Below are 19,649 nucleotides of genomic sequence, written 5' to 3'. Positions count from 1 at the left end.
CGGAAGAGCTACCCACAATGCAACGCTTCAGAAATCGACGTTAGCCTCGGACCATGGATGCACAACGCCGAATTACTGTGCCTAGTATGGCCGCATGAAATTGAATTTATAATATCAGTTTTATAAAACCGATTTTAGCTAATTCGATATTATCCCATAGTGTAGATGTGGCCTGAGTTAGGCAGTGTGATAAGAACACACATCTCTTCCTAATGAAGGCCTAGCCACAAAGCAAGAGGCAGAAAGGGATGGGATAAGAGTTGTATTTAAACAGAACCCAGAATCAGGGAATTAGGAGAGGTGGGGCAGGATGTGGGGCAAAGGGTGAGGTGTCCTGCCCTCCTTTTCCAGCAGCAGTAGCTGGGGACACCATGAGGAAGAGGTCTGGACAAGAGCAGCACTGCTGCCCTTGACTCACTGCAAGATGAAGAGAAGAAGCCTCTCTTTTCCCTTTTGCCATAGATATAGAGGCATAATTTTTACCTTGAACGATTTCAAAAAAAATTGGAGGAAAGAAGCAAGTAAAGGATGCACTCAAGTTGTGCATCAATGGATGAATCATATGGTTTTGTTTATAGGGAGCAGATAAAAAGTGGGGGGCAGTGAGGAGGAAAGTGGGGGTAGCAGTTCCATCCCTCTAATCATTTTTAGAATAATATATGGAGATATACCTACCTCATAGACTGGAAGGGACCTTGAAAGGTCAAGTCCAGCCCCTTGCCTCAACTAGCAGGACCAAGTACTGATTTTGCCCCAGATCGTTAAGTGGCCCCCTTAAGGATTGAAGTCACAACCCTGGGCTTAGCAGGCCAATGCTCAAACCACTGAGCTATCCTTCCCCACTTCTGTAGCCCTTCTCTGAGCCTTTTCCAAATTCTAATATCTTTTTTGAGATGGAGCAACCAGAATTGCTTGCAATTTAAGGTGTGGCCATGCCATGGATTTATATATTGGCATTATGATATTTTCTGTCTTCTTATCTATCCCCTTCCAAACGGTTTCTAACACTGGTAGCTTTTTTGACTGCTGCTGCACATTGAGCAGATGTTTTCATGATGACTCCAAGATCTCTTTATTGAACAGTAACATCTAATTTAGACCCCTTCCTTTTGTATGTATAGTTAGGATTATGTTTTCCAATGTGCATTACTTTGCAACTATCAACGTTGAATTTCATCTGCCATTTTATCACCCATTCATCACATTTAGTGAGATCCCTTTGTAATTCTTCAGTTAGCTTTGGACTTAACTATCTGATTAATTCTGTGTCACTGGCAAACTTTATCACTTCACTGTTCACCTCCATTTCCAGATCATTTATGACTATGTTGAACACCACAGATCCCAGTGTGTTTTCTATCTTTTAGGAAGTTACTCATCTATCAGAAGACCTTCCTTCTTTTCCCATGACTGTTTGCTGAAAAGCCCTTGGTTAGGGAATTTGTCACAGGCTTTCCGAAAGGCCAAGTACACTATATTTACTGGATCAGCCTTGTCCACATTCTTATTGACTCCCTCAGAGAATACCAACAGATTGGTGAGGCAAGATTTCCCTTTACAAAACCCATGTTGGGGAAGAGTCAACATATTGTGTTCATCTGTGTCAGTGGTTTTCAACTTGAGGTCCACAGACTATGTCTAAGGGGTCTGCAAAAGGTGACTATGAAAATCAAGTTTCAGATCCCAGAAAAGGCATTCTGTTTTTCTGATCAAAAGTATGTGAATACCCATAACAATACTTGTGAGTTTTGACCTGTAGATGTTACCACAAAAGCCCACAATTTAGTGCCCTTTTGCATGTCAAATGCTGTGCCGAGCACATGCAACGTTTACAGCTGAATTCTGTTCAGTCAGTTTTCAGTCCAAGACACCTATGGTAGGAATCTGTGGACCACAGGCTGAATTTCCAAAGGGGTTCGCACCTCTATTTGAAATTTTTTAGGGGTTCACAACTGAAAAAAGTTTGAAAACCATTGATCTACATGTCTGATAATTCTATTCTTAACTATAGTTTCAAACAATTTGCCTGAAACTGAAGTTAGGCTTACTGGCCTGTAATTCCCAGGATCTCCTCTTGAGCCCTTTTTAAAAATTGGCAATACATTACCTACCATCCAGTCATCTGGTACAGAAGCTGATTTAAGCAATAGGTTACACACCACAGTTAGTAGCTCTGCAATTCATATTTGAGTTCCTTCAGAACCCTTGGGTGAGCACTACCTGGTCCTAGTGATTTACTACTGTTTATCAATTTGTTCCAAAACCACCTCTACTGATGCCTCAGTCTGTGACTGTTCCTCAAATTTGTTACCTAAAATGGTTGGGTGTGTGAATCTTCCTCACATCCACTGCAGTGAAGACCTATGCAAAGAATTAATTTAGCTTCTCCACAATGGCCTTCTCTCTCTTCCTTGAATGCTCCTTTAGCTCTTCTATCATCCAATCACCCTACTGACTCTTTGGTAGGCTTCCTGCTTCTGATGTATTTAAAAAAACATGTGCTGTTAGTTTTGGTGTCCTTAGTTAATTGTTCTCCAAAATTCTTTCTTGGCTTCCCTTCTTATACTTTACACTTGACTTGCCAGAGATTATGCTCCTTTCTATTTGCCTCAGTAGGATCCGACTTCCAATTTTTAAAGGATGCTTTTTGCCTCTAAATGCCTCTTTTACTCTGCTGTTCAGCCACAGTGGCATTTTTCTGGTCCTCTTACTGCACGAAGACACTGCATTTGATTTGGACTATAAATTATGTTCTAGAGTTTTCCTAGGGAAAACATTCAGAATTTCTCTATAGTTATTGGGATTTTCATTCTTTTAATTAGATTAGCAATGATAAGAGATCACTACTTTTTTTATACTTCATAAAAAGGTGTTATAACTTTAATCTGATCCCATTATTTTTATAATTTTAGTAGGTGTCACAATTAGTTTTGAAAAATGATGCAGTGTTATTAAATAGTTTCAGTAAAGTCTGTTACAATCAAGGTGGTTTAGTACCATCAAGGTATTTATCAAATCTATAACTTCAGAGAGATGATTTGGCACATCCCATACAACATTCCTAAATACATTAATTAATAGTGCAAACTGGTGGAATTAATATTAGTCATGGCATTACAGTGCAGAACTTATGCATAAATTAGATTCAAATCTACTCTTTGCTGAACTGTAAAAGAGTTTGGTGCATTCGCGTTCTAACAAGTGTGCCCTTTGTCGGACTTTATTTCCTTGTTCCCTAAAATTCCCCGATAAATATTCTTATGTAGCCAATGATGCAACACATAGTGCTACATTAATGGTATTTGCAATGTCAGATTTACCGTCTTTTTCGTCAGCTGACTAGAGCCAGTTAAAGTGATTTGTCACTACAGAGCCTCCCTCCCATGCCAACTCGGGCAGCTGATATCAGACAGCCAGAAACCAGCACAGGAGTAACTAATTTTTGAGACTATTTTGGGGTGAGACACCTACCTGAGAAAAAAACAGATTTGACTGGGCCAGTGGGGCAGAGATAGTCAAAGGATTCTAATAAGTCTGTCTCTGCCAAAATTAAACAAATTAGACAGACAACATGCTCTCTCGCTCTTTGGGAAGTGGTGGAAATCCCACTAAAGTTTTGTAACTGGAAAAGCAACAAAGAATATCGTGGGGAGTAGGGAATACTGCTGAAACAACAAGGGGAAAAGATTAGATGGTTTACAGGGCTTTGGTATCTCTAATTTCCATAATGCTGTGACAGAAAACATTACTTTATGTACACTGTCATACAGGCAATATTACAGAGTATAAATGACCTCTCTGTTTACATGCTATATCCATTTTCTGTTTCTCACAAATGTAGCTATCCTGTAAGTGATAAATATTTCAGTACAGAAAGGGCAAGGAGGAGGGTTTTCTCCCCCCAACCCTCTTTAGTGGAGAGACTGGCAGATTTTTTGTAAAAGATAACTGCAACTAAAATGCCAAATGTGAACCTGGGTTAGTGCTACTAAGGTGAACCAGGGAATGTGAAAGAAAAGCACTTTTACTACCATCCATGCAATATATTCTCCATCCAGTGAGCATCAAGGTATGTGGAAAATTGCAGTGGTGATGAAATTCAGCAGTCAAAACCAGAAGGGCCCACACATTTGTTTAGACTGACTTCATGACATGAGATGTAACGGGGTTTCAAATGCTGGGACTCAGCCATGACATAATTTGGACAAACCCATGTAAGAAAGGAATAATCAAATTCTAGACAAAAATAGGGGAATATTCCAAAGTCATCAATTTAAGGGAGTAATAGGAAATGTTTTGTTTAACTTGAATTCCACAGTTTATGTCTCACAGCATATTGTGGAGTAAACACTTAGTAAGCATCCAGAAAGTGAATCATATTTTTATTTGGATTTATTAAAAAAAAGATGCACCTAAGTCCTAGGTGCCCTGGATAATTATTTAAGGCTGGGTATGCACATTCAAACCACAGCGAAATACACTGTTTGGCAGTACTGGGGAAACAAGGGAGAGGGGAGGCTGAGACAAGCCAAGGAGCTCAGGAACAAAAACATGTTCAAGATGTACCACAGATTTCTCAGGAAAAAAGGTTGTTTGACTTCTTGGAGTTTTTTTTTTTAAAAAATATGAATATTGTTATCATTTCAGAATACACCACTTGACTGCAGCTTGACAATACAGAAAAGGCAGTTCAGGGTCATAATTAAATTTTTCAATGCACTAACCACTTAGCTGAACAGCTAGTTCTGGAACAACAACATTCTCTTTTCTTAGGGTGGGGGAGAAGGGAACACATATCAAGATCTAAAAAAAAAAAAATCTACAAAACAAAATTTGAATATGGACCAGTTCAGGAAAGGCAAGATATATGACCATCATCAAACAAGGAAGCTTGGTACCCAAAATGATGCAGGACAGGGAAAATCCAAAGCAGGAAAGTAAAAGCTAAACAGTAACTTAGGTTCATACTATACATATGGAGCTTTCTAAGCATTAGTTTGTTCCCGTTTTAAGTTACAAGTAACTTCTTTTAAACACTGGCCACTGGGAGTGGCCCCAGTCCTACAATCTGATCCATGCAAGTGGACCCTTCCGTCCATGCAGAGTCCCACTGACATCACTGGAGTTCTGCCTGGTGCTAGAACATTCGCATACAGATCAGTTGCAGAATCAGGGCCCATGATGCAAATATTTGAAGAAAATCATAACTAGGAAGCAAAGCTATGTCATTTTATGCATGGGTCCCTAACAAATTCACGGCCATGAAAAAGCATCACGGACCATGAAATCTGGATTTTTGTGTGCTTTTACCCATACTTTATAGATTTCATGAGGGAAACCAGCATTTCTCAAATTGAGGCTCCTGAGCCAAAAGAGAGTTGCAGGAATGGGTCACAAGGTTATTTTGGGGGGGGTTGCAGTATTACCACCCTTACTTCTGTGCTGCTGCTCGCGGCAGCGCTGCCAGCTGCAGTACTGCCTTGAGAACTGGGATCCCAGCCAGCAGCCACCACTTTCCAGCTGCCCAGCTCTGAAGGCAGCACTGCTGCCACCAGCAGCAGCACAGAGGTAAGGATAGCAGTACTCCACAACAACTCTGTGACACCCCCCATGCAGCTCCTTTTTTGGGCCAGGATCCCTACAATTACAATACTGTGAAATTTCAGATTTAAATAGCTGAAATCATAAAAATTATTATTTTGAAAATCCTATGACCATGAAATTGACCAAAATGGATATTGAATTTGATATTGCTGAGCCCTTGAATCCTTCCTCCATGGAGAGGAAAGGCTAGGGGGACTTCCTGAAGGCATTCGTCCTGTCCAGGTAGAAGGCCTGACATCCAGGGCATGCAGCATAGCCTCCCTTTTGATTTGGTGAAGCTTGGGGTAGAAGATTGGAAGGTGAATCAACTGATTTATGTGAAAATGAATCAGCTGAATCCCCAGATTGATTTTTGCCCCAGATCCCTAAATAACCCCCTCAAGGATTGAACTCACAACCCTGGATTTTGCAGGACAATGCTCAAACCACTGAGCTATTCCTCCCCCACCATCTAGAATATGTGGAAGAGCCATGGATGCTGGGGAGATCTGTTGGAACCTGGACCAAATCTGAAACCTGGCCCACTTCTGCAGATAAGTACATCATGCCGAGGACATTCTACTGTGTAACATAACCTCTTGTATCTTCCTTGAACAGGAGCTTTTAGGTGTTGGAACCAAGCAGGAGTCATGCCTTGAGGTGAAGAATTCCTAAGTTGGAATGCAGGGTATGTTCTTTGTTCTATGAGAAGAGGTGCAGAATGGCCGGGAGAGAGACTGGTGAGCACATCGTGAGCTGACACATGTAAGGGTACCAGGTCTGACTCGATCAACTAGGCACAATGAGAATGACACGAGCTCCATCCCTTTTTATTTTCAGCATGACCATCGACAGCAGGGGAAATGGAGTGCTGTCCCATCCCCACTCTAGAGCAGTAGCGTGGACATTTCTTGTTCAGGTGAGTGGCAAACAGGTGTGTAGGCTATATCCCCCCCATCACCTGAACTGGTTGTGAAGTACTGTCGGGTGTATCTCCCACGCATGGTCGTGTGGGAATTTGCAACTGAGACTGTCCACTATCAAGTTTTGTGTATCCGGGAGGTACGCTGCAGACACTATAATGTTGTGGGAGATGTACTAATTCCATAAGCTCATCACTTTTGTGTAGAGTGAGGGCTATCTAGGTCCCCCTGCCAACTGATGTAGTACATAAAGATCCTTAAAGACAACATGGCTTGTGTGTGATCCTGTGACCAGAGGGAGAAAACGGGTGCAGGTTTTCCTGACCACTCTCTGCTCATTGATGTGGAGGGATATCTCTGAAGGCGACCATATGCCTTGCATTGTGAGGCCGTTTAGGTGCGTGGCCCACCCTATGAGTGAAGCGCTGGTGACGAGGAGTAATGGCGGTGATGTTTGTGAGAAGGGGATTCCTTTGCAAACATTGTCTGGGTCCTTCCACCAGTTTAAGGAGTTTTTGATCCTGGTGGGTAATAACAGGGATTTGTCCAGTCTGTCCTTGTTTGGTCTGTAAACTGAGCTGAATCACATTTGGAGACATCAAATGTGAAGCCTGGAATGTGGTATGACTGTCCTCCTCGCTCTCCATACACCCTATGAGAGTTGGAAGCAGAGTCTGGTTGGTATTTGTGGGCTGCTCTGAGCAGTGTCTAAGAGTGTGACTACAGATAGGAACCTGTGTTGGAATAAGAGGGCTTTGGCCTGTGACGAGTCAAGATCGGCCCCTACATATTCCAGGCTTTGCACTGAAGTGAGGATTGTCTTCTGGGTGTTGATCTGTAGGCCTACTTCTGTAAAGTGTATTGTAGCTTTGGTGACGGGGATAGCCTCTCAAAGAGACTGGGCTCCCAGGAGACAATCGTCCAAGGAGAGGTAGATCAGTATCCCTTGAGAATGTAAATGAGCGGCCACCCACTGATAACCTTGGAGAATACTCTGTGGGCTGATGACAGCCCTAAGGGGAGGTATTGGTAGCAGTTGTGATCCAGAGTGAACCCAAGGAATTGTTTGTGAGCTGGTAGGATTGAGATATGAAAACAGGTGTCCTGTTGGTCTAGAGCCGAAAACCAGTCTCCCTGTTCCTGTCACTGCTAAAGTGACCATCTTGAAATATTGAGCCTTGACAAACTTGTTGAGAGCTCTGAGGTCTACTATGGGTCTCAAACCTCCCTTTCTTTTGGGTATTAGGAAATAACGAGCATAGAACCCCTTGCCTCATAGATGTTAGGTACTGGTTCTATGGCTCCTAACCGGAGGAGGAGATCTATCTCCTGCCATAGTAAACTCTTGTGAGAAGGGTCCGTGAAGAAGGACAGGGAAGGGTGTTGTGGAGAGGAATGGGGAGGTAAAAATAGATGGAGTACCCAGTTAGAATGATCACTAGGACCCATTGGTCCAATGTTATGCATTCCTAGGCTTGTACCGATCGTGCCAATGGTGGTAGTGGTGCCGGGGGGGGGAGAGGGGGGACGACAGAGATCTTTTCTGCACCAGTCACTTGGCTGCCTGGCGAGCCATCACTGGCAGTATCGATGCAGGCTGGGAGTGTCTTTTTAGAACAGTGCTTACTCCTGTCTTTCGGTGCCGATGACTCAGTGCCTGTGCCCATTGGGTCCGTGGGTCTGTCAGCAGTACCAGTTGCTGTCAGTTCCCATGAGCCATGGGTGCCAGACTGAGATGGCCTCAGTGCCAAAGATACTGAGTGAGATGGTGACCACTTGCAGCTATCTCAGCGCTCACTATGGGGGCTTCCTGCTCTCTTCTCAGATGATTTGCGAGAGGGGTCCACAGCCTTTAGATGTAGAAGGCTGTGGGGAGGACTCAGGTCTATAAGGAGACTGGGGTCGGAGAGCTGCCTCCATGAAGATAATCTTCTGGCAGAGTTCTCTGTCTTTGCAGGATCTTGGCCAGAGTTGTTGGCTAAGGCAACACTTTTGTTGTACGTGGCCTTCCCTGAGGCAATGAATGCACTGAGAATGCTTATCTGCGACTGGAATCACCTCTTTACAAGTGAGGCAATTCTTAAAGCCCAGCAAACTGGGCATATCCCATTGGGGGAAAGGGTCCCCAATGGGGGGAGAAAGGCCAGAGAAAAAAAAAAAAAGTCACTTTTTTTTTTTTTTTTTTTAAGGATAAAATAAATAGAAAAACAACTAGTAACTACAGGTATGTGAATTAAGATGATAGTTTAATGTCTCCTGGTTCCATCTCCAGCCAGGGCGACTGGAAGGAACTGAAAGAGGTTAGCCCACATTGTGGCTAGCCTCATGGCCGCACTGGAGAGCAAGTATGTGCGGGGAATGCATCTATTGAAGTTTCTCGGAATTGCAGTTGCAGGGATGCAAACATGCCTTCAGTGGAGCACCATAAGACATACTTGAAGAAAATCTAATTTTTCTTTTTAAACAGAGTAAAGCAGATTCTGTTACCATTCTGCTCTGTTTATGCTTCATAAGCCCTATTTTATAGTGTCTAATCAGTAGTTCTGACCGTTGTTTACAATTACCGTTTCTTATTTGTGTACATTTCAGACACGTTTAACTGTACTCTCAAAAAATCTCTATTCAAGAACTAACAGGAATAAAAAGGTTCCCTCACACCAGGCTGAAACATTGTTATGACTGCTCTCAAAATACAAAGACGGATTGGGAAACCATCATTGAATCGAACCTGTGATTTAAATAAAAAAAGTTATCAATACTGAATAGAGAATACACTTACTGCCAATGCCCAATGTAATCTGCTAAGAGAGTTTTACCGGATTTTACACGATAAACCTACCTGCGTGATAAAAGCACTGTACTTAGACTATGACTTTAAGTCAGAAGGGCCAATATGATCATTGGTCTGACCTCCTGCACAAAGCAGGCCACAGAATCCTACCCATCCATTCTATAACCAAACTTCTAACCTATGTCTGAGTTCTGAAGTCTTCAACTGTGGTGAAGACCTCAAGCTGTGGAGAATTCCACCAGCAGTGCCATGCCCACGCTCGAGGAAGGTAAACCTCCAGGGCCTCTGCAATCTGCCCCGGAGGAAGAATTTCTTCCGACCAATATGGCGATCAGCTAAACCCTGAGCATGTAGGCAGGACTCACCAGCCAGCACTCAGGAAAGAGATTCTCTGCAGGTAAACTCGAATCCCATCCCATTCTAACGTCCATCACAAGAGACCACTGGCTACTTACCGCTGATTAATCAAAGATCAATTGTTCAAATAAGCTCTCTCATCATACCATCCTTCCCATAAACTTATCAGCTAGTCTTAAAGCCAGATATGTCGTTTGCCCCCCCCTAACTCCCCTTGGAAGGCTGCTTCGAACTTTCACTCTTAATGGTTAGAACTCATCTATTTCAAGTTCTAATTCCTAGTGTCCAGTTTATACCATTTGTTCTTGTGTCTACATGGTACTAAGCTTAAATATTCCTCTCCCCTCCCTAATATTATCCCTCTGGATATATTTATAAAAGAGCAAGCATATCCCCCCTCAACCTTCTTTTGGATTAGGTAAAACAAGCCAAGTCTTTGAGCTCCTTCATAAGAAGGGTTTTCCATTCTCGGATCATCCTGTAGCCCGTTTGACACCTGTTCCAGTTTGAATTCATCCTCTTAAACATGGAGACCAGAATGCACACAGTTTCATGAGAGTCTCACCAGTGCTTATTACAGTACTAACACCTCCTTTCTTTGCTGAATACCTCGCCTGATGCATTACCCTAAAACGCATTAGCTTTAACGAGCCATATCACATTGGCGGCCATAGTCGTCCTGATCAACCAATACTCCAAGGTCCTTCTCCTCCTCTATAGCTTCCAACTGATGTGTCCCCAATTCATAACTAAAATTCTTATTATTAATCCCTAAACGCATGACCTTGCACTTTTCACTATTAAATTTCATTCTATTACTAACATTAAGAACATATTATTTTAGATATGGGCTCTAAATCATGAATAAAGGACAACTCAAAGCATATACAAATAATGCAACTGATTCTTACATAGCATGCAGAAAGCAAGCACTGCACGCTCCTGAGGAGAGCCAATTCATCACAACAAAGATGAGTAAATCAAGAGGTATAGCTATCTCTGTCTAGTTCTTCATATCCCATCTCAAGGGACTGAACTGACACATCCCTTCACCAGCAAGTAGATCTCCGGGGAATCTAGGGTAGGAGGTTGTTGGTGAGGGGGTTGGGGTTTTTTGGAGGCAGAGGGGGAGGGCGCACAATGGGGTTGGTACAAGAGATTAAGCTGGGCAAGACAGACAGTGCTAGCTGCCAAGGAGAGGACTGGAGAATCCTCACTTCCTCATCGTGCTCCCTGGCTCTACTATTCACTGGTCCACGTGGAGGAGACTGAAGAATCCCTATCTCCTTTTATAATTTGCAGGATTATAATAAAGATACAGGAGTAACCCCTTAGCTAAAATTGTGGCAAATGAATTAAGCACATGCGTACACGCACTCCCCCTTCTTCTAACAAAAAATGTTTGAATCTAGGAAAGGGAATTTTTTTAAACAGAGCTTGAGATTAAAAGTATAAGACATTTTTGAAAATATTATCTAACAGTTTTCTTGATCTAGATATGAAATATTCCTTCTATTCATATTCTTGAGTGAAGTCCAATGCATAAACTATCTTTGATGAGATTACATGCTATTTTTGTTTTAGTTATTCATTACAAAAATATAAATCTTGGAGCTCCAGCAGGTTCCCACAGAATTATTATAAGCTTCTGCATAGGTATCAAAGAGTGTATAAACTCCATAGACAGGAATTTAGAAATTCTAGAAGACCAATAGTTACTGTTCAATGAGTTTAGAACTTTTGCAAAAATATTTGCAAACTGTAAGCTTTGTAAACAAATTTGTTTGGTGCAACTGATGCGCTGAATTCCATTATCAATATGGCTATTTATACTTCCAAGAGGCCAAATAGTAGGGTTGGTTGTTTTAGTTTTTTTGTTTGGGTGGTTCCCCCTGCTTACATGACTACAAGAAGCCATTGTAGGCCTAGAGAATTCATGCAACCTAAAGAGAGAAATCATCTTCTCCATAATGCACCCAATCTACCAGGCCAACATACAACAAGCCTATGAGCTGGTCAAACTCATTGTACGTTTCAAAATTACACAAAAGTTGATTTTTTGCTGTCAATACAAAAAGAAAAAAAAATCATTCGTTCTGCTATGAAGACACTAGCGAGGCAGAAAAATAGCAAACGCCTCTCAATTTAATTGCATTGCTTTTCTTATCTTTCTAAATTTGATCATAAGTGTGATACCAGCAGCAAAAGCAACAATGACTACTAAATTCTGTATGAAAATAAGTCATTAAAAGTTACACTTAGCTCTTTCCACTTTCAGTTAACATCTCAATGTGCATGGACATAGTCTATTCAAAAAGAATGTTCTAAACTTACCATATATATGAAAAGAGGCACAATGCTCTGCAATGCTCCCATATATTGTCCAAGAGCTATGTTAAATCTTTCAATATACAGATCTGGAGGGCTGGCCTGCAAGAAATGGTAAAAGGGAAGGAGTAATTTTAACACAAAGGAAGACACAAATGTAGGACACCATGAATGACACTTTCAACTCAAAACTCCCAAAGCTAAAAAGGATGCAACACTTAGTCCAAGAGGGGCAAGTCACATATTAATCTAGAATTCCTATTTCCAATTAGAATTAGAACAACCTCTACCAAGACACCCAGCAAAAACTTAAGGTACGTCCAGACTACTCACTGGATCGGTGGGTAGTGATCGGTTTATCGGCGATTGACATATTGTGTCTAGATGAGACACGATATATCGATCCCTGAACGCACTCCCGTCGACTCCAGAACTCCACCAGGACAAGTGGTGGTAGTGGAGTCGACAGGGGGAGCCGTGGCTGCCGATCCCACACTGTGAGGACAGGAAGTAAGTCGAAATAAAATATGTCAACTTCAGCTACACTATTCCCGTAGCTGAAGTTGCGAATCTTACATCGATCCCGCCCCTAGTGTAGACCAGGCCTTAGCCTACAACACCCAGTTTCTCCCCCAGAAATGCGTCATTATTCTGATAAATATGTCTAATTATACCTCCAGCATGGCTGTAATATAAACCATTATTTAGAACAATCAAGTATGTACATTTAACTAAGCATCCAAACATTCTTTTGAAAGGTTTAGTCTGTCAGGGCTAGATCCTGACAATGAATCTGTATGGGCACTGAAGTGTGCCTGCATAGATCCATTTTTAGGATCTAGCTCAGAAGTGGACAAATTGCAGTCCGCGGGACGCTCCTGCCCGGCCCCTGAGCTCCTGATCCGGGAGGCTGGCCCCTGACCCCTCTCCTGCTATCCCCCCATACCCACATCCTCAGCTTGCCTCACCGCTGGCGCAACGCTCTGGGCAGCCGAGCAGCGCAGGTGCACAGCCATGGCCTGACCCGGTGCTCTGGGAGGCGCGGCTGTAACATCGCCAGTCACCAGTGCTCTGTGTTGTGCAATAAGGGGGCAAGGAGCAGGGGATGGGGGGTGGGGTTTGGATAGAGGGCAGGGGAATTCTCGGGGTGGTCTGGGCCAGGGGTGTGGATAGGGGTCGGGGCAGTCAGAGGGCTAGGAACAGGGGCGTTGGATGGGGCAGGGGTGCCGGGGGGAGGTCAGTCAGGAATGATGGTGGGTTGGATGGAGCAGCAGGAGGCAGTCAGAAGTGGGGAGTCTGGGGGTGGTCAGGGAACAGGGGAGTTGGATGGGGAGGAGTCCCAGGGGAGCTGTCAGGGCGCAAGAAGCAGGGGGAGTCGGATAGGAGGCAGGGATTGAGCCACACCTGGCTGTTTGGGGAGACACAGCCACCCCTAACTGGCCCTCCATACAATTTTGGAAACCCAGTTGCCCACCCCTGATCTAGCTCTTAGGCATTGTAGTGACATTAAGTCACTGCTCGGCATATAAGGTAGTGTGGAGCCACATTGCCCAAGTGGGAATTCCAGGAAGCATTTGTTCCTCAAGAAATTGTGTGTCTGGGTTTTGCTGAGTTTCTCAGTGTGAGGCGTTTCAGACGTTTAGTTGGAGGGAGTGTGAGACATAATGCCTTATGAAGTTTCTAGGGCAGAAGCAACAGCACCACTCTCAAGGTGTTTGCTACTCTCCAAAGCCAGCCAAGTTTGCTATTGAACTTGAACAGGGAACATGCCTTCCCTTGCACTGTCTCCATCTCACAATGCTAGGAGAAGCAAGTAGTTCTTATGCTGAGAAGAGCATGAGGACTGCAACAGTGGTTGAACCCTGTGCAGTGGCAGAGAGAGATGCACATTTCTCAAGCGGATCTACTACATCGACTCTTAGTGCTCACTCAGAACGGTTTGCATTAAATTAATTCCTGCGGTTAGGTGTGCAGTCATTTAGCCACACCTCAGATATTGCCTCATCTTCACAGGCCAGAATTCTAACTTCTGAAAAGGTAATTTCACTGTTGCCAGTATTTTCATAAAGAAACACTAATGCTACTTCTAATATGTTCAAAACCAATCATTCCATACATCTCTGGCCTCCGAGTCAACCTCTGCCTCTTCGTCCAAGATTTCCGCCTCCTGGCTCGGTCCACTCTCGACTGGCATGCAAGCCAACGAAGTATCCTAGGGGCCTTCACAGTCCAGGTGGTGTTGCTACCGAATATTGCGTCCAGCTCTTTGTAGAACCGGCAGCTCATGGGCACAGCACTGGAGCGGTGGTTTGCCTCTCGCACCTTGTGGCAGGTGTTCCACAGCTCCTTCACTTTTACCCTACACTGCAATGTGTCCCAATCATGGCCCCTTTCTATCATGCATCGTGAAATCTCTCTGTAGGTATCGTAATTCCTATGGCTGGAGTGCAGCTAGGACTGCACAGCCTCCTCTCCTCAGGTGCTGATGGGGTCCAGCAGCTCGGCACTGCTCCAAGCGGGGGATCGCCTGGTGCGTGGAGCAGACATGGCCACCTAGAAAGATGCGCTGAGACCACTGCATGCATCACCAAGCAAACAGAAAGGGGACTTTCAAATTTGCAAAGGAATGTATGGGGTGGGGATGACAGTTGGTCACCTGAGGGCAGGTCATTAGAGTTCAAACCAATGACCAGAGAGGTGACAACATGCATTGTGGGACACCTCTCGGAGGTCTCTCTCAGCACTGTAATCAACCAGGGCGTCTACACTGGCACTGGCTGCACTCTAGCACCGGCGCAGAAAGCCGTAAGCCTCTTGTTGGGTTGGGTTTTTTAGAGCTCTGCACCTGCGCTATTTCTGCGCACTAAGTGGCTTGGCAGTTTGTACACCTCGGGAGTTCCAGCGCAGAAAGCTGCTTTACTACATAGAAACCTGCCAGTGTAGACAAGGCCTTTGGCAGAGCTCCTCAAAAGGTATTTAGACACCTACCTTCCACTAATTTTAATTGATTTTCAATTACCTTAATGATTAAACTCTTGTTTTCATGGATTGAAAAGACTGTTTAGGACAGCGTATGGAGACTTGTTCTGAGGTTGGGGCAGGGACGGAGCATAGACGCTTTGAAAGTAGAAGACATACAACAGCCAGAATTTCATTAGCGTAATTCTACGCTACGCCAGGTTTGGTTTCTTAGCACTAGAATTAACTCTGACCATTTTTAGAAATGTATACGACTGTAACTGAAAAGATAGAAGCAATGACCTTTTCATATGAACATTACCTAGACATACTATTTTGAGATGCTTTTCTTGCACTTTAGAATTTTAAGGTCCCATATTTACAAAAAAAAGTTCTTTATCACTAAATTTTATAATTTAATAATCAGTGTCCGACTCCAAACAAACACTTAAATTATTTGGTAGTTTTAAAAATTTAGCTTTTTATTTATATGGCTCTTCGTTAAACTGAGATACTAAATGGAAAGTCAAATTAAGATGGATGCCAAGAGTGTTTCCAAGTTTGACAGCTAGCTGCTTGACAGACATGTCAAGGCTAAAGATGTTTGCACACTTACCACAAGGAAACAATTAACTGCTAGAACACCACACATCTATTTCAATACAGTTTTAAAACCTGGTGCAAGCCATTAGAGCAACGTGATAAAACATTACCAAAAAATTACTAAATAAACCCATTTTGATAAGAAGTAGGGGTGGTTCTCTGTTACAGAGAATCATGATGAAAAGTGAATGACCAACATAACTTCAAGTTAGTGATTTCAAAGTGAGATGTTCATATTTAATAAAATTCTGACTACTAGTTTGAAAAAGGAAAGCGTAACAAATAATTCCCCAACTAGAGCAACTTGTGTAAGTGCAATACCAGGAATGATCACATCTCTCACTGTAACAGTCTAATTAGGCACATCCACAAGTGCAATTAATTTTTCCTGTTTTTCACACTGGCAAAATGAATCTGTCAAGCTTCTACAACAGAAATAGATGAGTTGATTTTTTTTCATGGCCACGTCCATTAAAGATTAAATTTTTCCAACAAAATATCCACTAAAAATTATGAAATTAAATTTATTTCGTTCAGCTTTTTGGGACTAAGGCCATCAGAAGACTGAACTCAGGGCTGCCAAGCCAAAGGAACCCCACAAGCCCTCTGCTTAGACAGACCGGAAGGAAGTCTCTATTAATGTCTAAAGAATGCCAAATTAGCCATTTTTCAGCTGCCTCATTTCTGAAATTCTGCTCAGCCCACTCACCACACACATGCAATCTGGCTCTTAGGAAAAGGGTTCAATAAGCATACTCCATTTTTACTGGGGCACACAGTCACCTTCTCTGCCTATTAGCTGGAGGGAAGGGGGGATAACACAAAGAAATCCTTGCCCAAAGTCTCTCCACAGATGCAACAGAGAGGACCCGAAAGAGAAGGGCCATTCAACAGACCCACTCACTCCAATAAATGGTGATCAGAGAGCTGAGAACCCCTATGGCACTATAAGCAGCTGGGAAGCCATCCTGTGCTCAACTCTCTCCTCCCACTACATCAATATTAAGAAATATTATTTGAATTCTAGTAGCACCCAAAATGTAGGCACTTTCCACAAACAGGACGACAGTCCCTATCTTATAAAGTTTATGATCTATGATGACAAGTGGCACATACATTACATATTTTAATTAAATATACTTTGGCTTCTGTTTGTGGTTTGGGCTGCTCACCAGCCCATCCTACTATTGATATCCAAGAATACACTCTTTCAAACTAAGCAATATTTTCCTATTCTGTTTCTGTTAACTTTTCAGTGCCACCTAATGAAGTGTTATTCAGCCCTGTAGATTCATTTTACATCCACCCCTTTACACTGTAGTTTCTCCAGCAAAGAATGTATGAAGTGGGAGCCTGGCAATCAATTTGAAACAGAGGAGATGGGAGGCAATGAATACAGACGCAATACATTGTACTTTGTATGTTTTGTAACTTTAACGGGGGTGTAGAAGAGGCTGTGATCCATTAACATTAAGAAGAAAAGTTAATTGGTCTTTTTTTTAGTTTGCAATTAGTATAGCAGTATTCATTCTAGACAGAACTGCTGCGTGTGTCAAAATTAAAATACAGCCCTCTGCAAAGTCTAAGCTACTTTGCAACTAAACTTTTATTTGCATTCTACTGCCATCTACAGCACAAGTTATAAATGTCAAATTTCAGAGTGGTAGCCGTGTTACTCTGTACCAGCAAAAACAACAAGGAGTCCTTGTGGCACCTTAGAGACTAACACATTTTGGGGGGCATAAGCTTTTGTGGGCTAGCAACCACTTCATCAATCTCAAATTGATAACCAAGAGTAATACTGGACATTAGGAAAGCTAAAGATTCTAAGTTTATAAACACCATTTCCTCTTGCATTTTTAGGGCTCTATTCAACCCCTCTGAAATCATTAAGTCTTTCTATTGACTTCAATTGACCATGGACTGGCCCCTTAATGCAGTATTCAAAAGAATATGTATATGGGATAAATATTCTCTAGTCTAGAAGGAACTATGTCAAGTAAAAGCATCTCTGTGATAAACCCACTACAGACAGAGGATAGGTTTTAATAAGACTAGAAACCAGCAAAACTAAAAAGCCTGTCCAGAAATATCAAATGCTCAAGCATTATGTTCAGATACTTGACAGTTCTACAACTTTTTTTGTTCAGTGTTCCCAATAGGAAATTTCACCGTGAGGATGACCAGTTTGTTCTGGCATACTGGTTATACACAGATGCTCTCTAATGCAGCTGTTACACAACTGCTGCTAACTACTGTGCTTGCTGAGATGATATTTTGCAAGCCTGCCATTTCAATTACCACCCACTCTCTTGACACAAAATTATACTATTACCACCTTGTACAAGGCCCCATCTTCTGTATCTAACCCTAATAAATCCCACCAGTTAGGCACGTGTTTGTCTGCTCAGCTACAGTACTGTAGAATAGTTGCCATGCTGTGGGCCATCTATGCACTGAAATACTACGTCTTAAGAATTTTTAAGTGCTAGAGAGTAATAGGTAGTTTCCAGACTACAATCTGTCCTGCTCCAACTTAAATGACACATAGTCCTTTAAAAACTTTAAATACCCCCCTTTTATAGAAAAAGTAAATGTGTTATCTTCAGTCAGGCAGGGAAAAAATGTTCCAATCACAGTACATTGGTGTGATAGGCTCCACTAGACCTAAGTTCATCATCATATCAAAGTTGCCTTGCTCTCTTGGGTTTGCTTCATTTAAAAGATGTTCAGAATACCTTCTCCATTCATCTTTATGCAACTACCATCAGTCAACACCACACCAGTTTCATCTTTGACGAACATCACTTCCTTTATATCTTTAGTCCTTTGTCCCATGCTTGTGTCAAGTCTTTGTTCCTAGTCTTCTGTAAAGTTCCTCGAATATATTTGCTTTTGCAACTACATTCCTGACCAATTTCTTTACATCCTTGTATTCTTTCAGGTCTTATTTGCTCCTACTCATTTGCCAGAGTCTGCTATAGCTGGTTCCAAGCCTAACTGAAAAAGAGGAGGGTTGGTGCCAGACTGGCAGCCGGCAACAAAAAATTGCCAAAAACTGACACTACGCCTTTACCTCAATATAACGCTGTCCTCGGGAGCCAAAAAATCTTATCGTGTTATAGGTCAAACCACGTTATATTGAACTTGCTTTGATATACCGGAGTGCGCAGCCCTCCCCTGAGCACTGCTTTACCGCGTTATATCTGAATCCATGTTATATCGGGTCGCGTTATATCGAGGTAGAGGTGTACTTTAAAACTTAACCATCTTGCTTAGTATTTTAGAACAACGTTTACATGCTATGCAGCAGCTACAAATACCTCCCACCATGTCTCCCTTTATAAATGCCACACCAATTCCTGTCCCATTCACACATCTGGTACCTGTTACTAGATACAATTTCACACTTAGATCTGTACTCTGAGACAAGCAAGCCCTCATTAAAATCAGCAGATGTTTTTTCATTTATTTCAATAGGTGTTCAAGTGGACCTTTTATGATGAGTCTGCTCTGGACCCAGTACTCCGCTGATACCCACCTACAGTTGAGTTGTACACAGTCTAACTTTCTTTGTGAAACTGTCATTTGGAGTAACCCAAGCTCCAGTGCAGATTACAGCAAGCAAAACTGAAGGAGAGGCAGCTGAAATTGGCTGATGCAGGCAAAAATCTTTGTACAATGGTACTAGCTTACTATGCTAAGATTGGGAACCCAAGACAGTCTTATAGCACAAAATCCTCTGCTTACTAAAGCCACTTTCAAGGTCCAATCCTGGAAGCCTTCTGTGAGCAAAGCTCTCATGAGTTCAGTGTGAGTTCACCTGCAGAGAACTTGTACAATCAGACCCACAGTGCAAATTGTTTAACATCACCTCAAGTTGTGTGTGTTAGAATCCTTTCACACACACTCCATCATTTTACAGTGTGAAAGCTTTTATGTCTGAGTTGAACGACAGGTAACCATTCCACAACAGGGAGTTCTATCCACTGAAGTTAAAGCTAGAACTATATTTATGAATACTACATTCCATAATCTTGAGATTTAAACAGCAACAATTTTTAATTATTTGTATAGCATTAATGGTGTGCTAGTGGTTTCCTAGA

At 42.5% G+C, this 19,649-nt stretch overlaps 1 protein-coding gene across 2 annotated transcripts in view; it reads right to left on the bottom strand.

The window, feature by feature from the left end:
* The window catches only part of CACUL1 (CDK2 associated cullin domain 1), an 87,058-nt gene that overhangs the window by 44,822 nt on the left and 22,587 nt on the right, over positions 1–19,649 (bottom strand). The window contains exon 4 of one of the 2 annotated variants that reach the window (XM_032780778.2): positions 11,989–12,084. The exons of the other annotated variant lie outside the window; for it this stretch is intronic. Within the exon in view, the coding sequence (XP_032636669.1) occupies positions 11,989–12,084 (96 nt within the window). The remainder of the gene's footprint in view (positions 1–11,988; positions 12,085–19,649) is intronic. 2 annotated transcript variants of the gene reach the window in all.

The sequence above is a fragment of the Chelonoidis abingdonii genome, chromosome 15 (assembly GCF_003597395.2).
Source record: "Chelonoidis abingdonii isolate Lonesome George chromosome 15, CheloAbing_2.0, whole genome shotgun sequence".
Classification (NCBI taxonomy): Eukaryota; Metazoa; Chordata; order Testudines; family Testudinidae; genus Chelonoidis; species Chelonoidis abingdonii.
The sequence above is the reverse complement of the archived record's forward strand: the minus strand, read 5'-3'. Positions and strand labels throughout refer to the sequence as shown.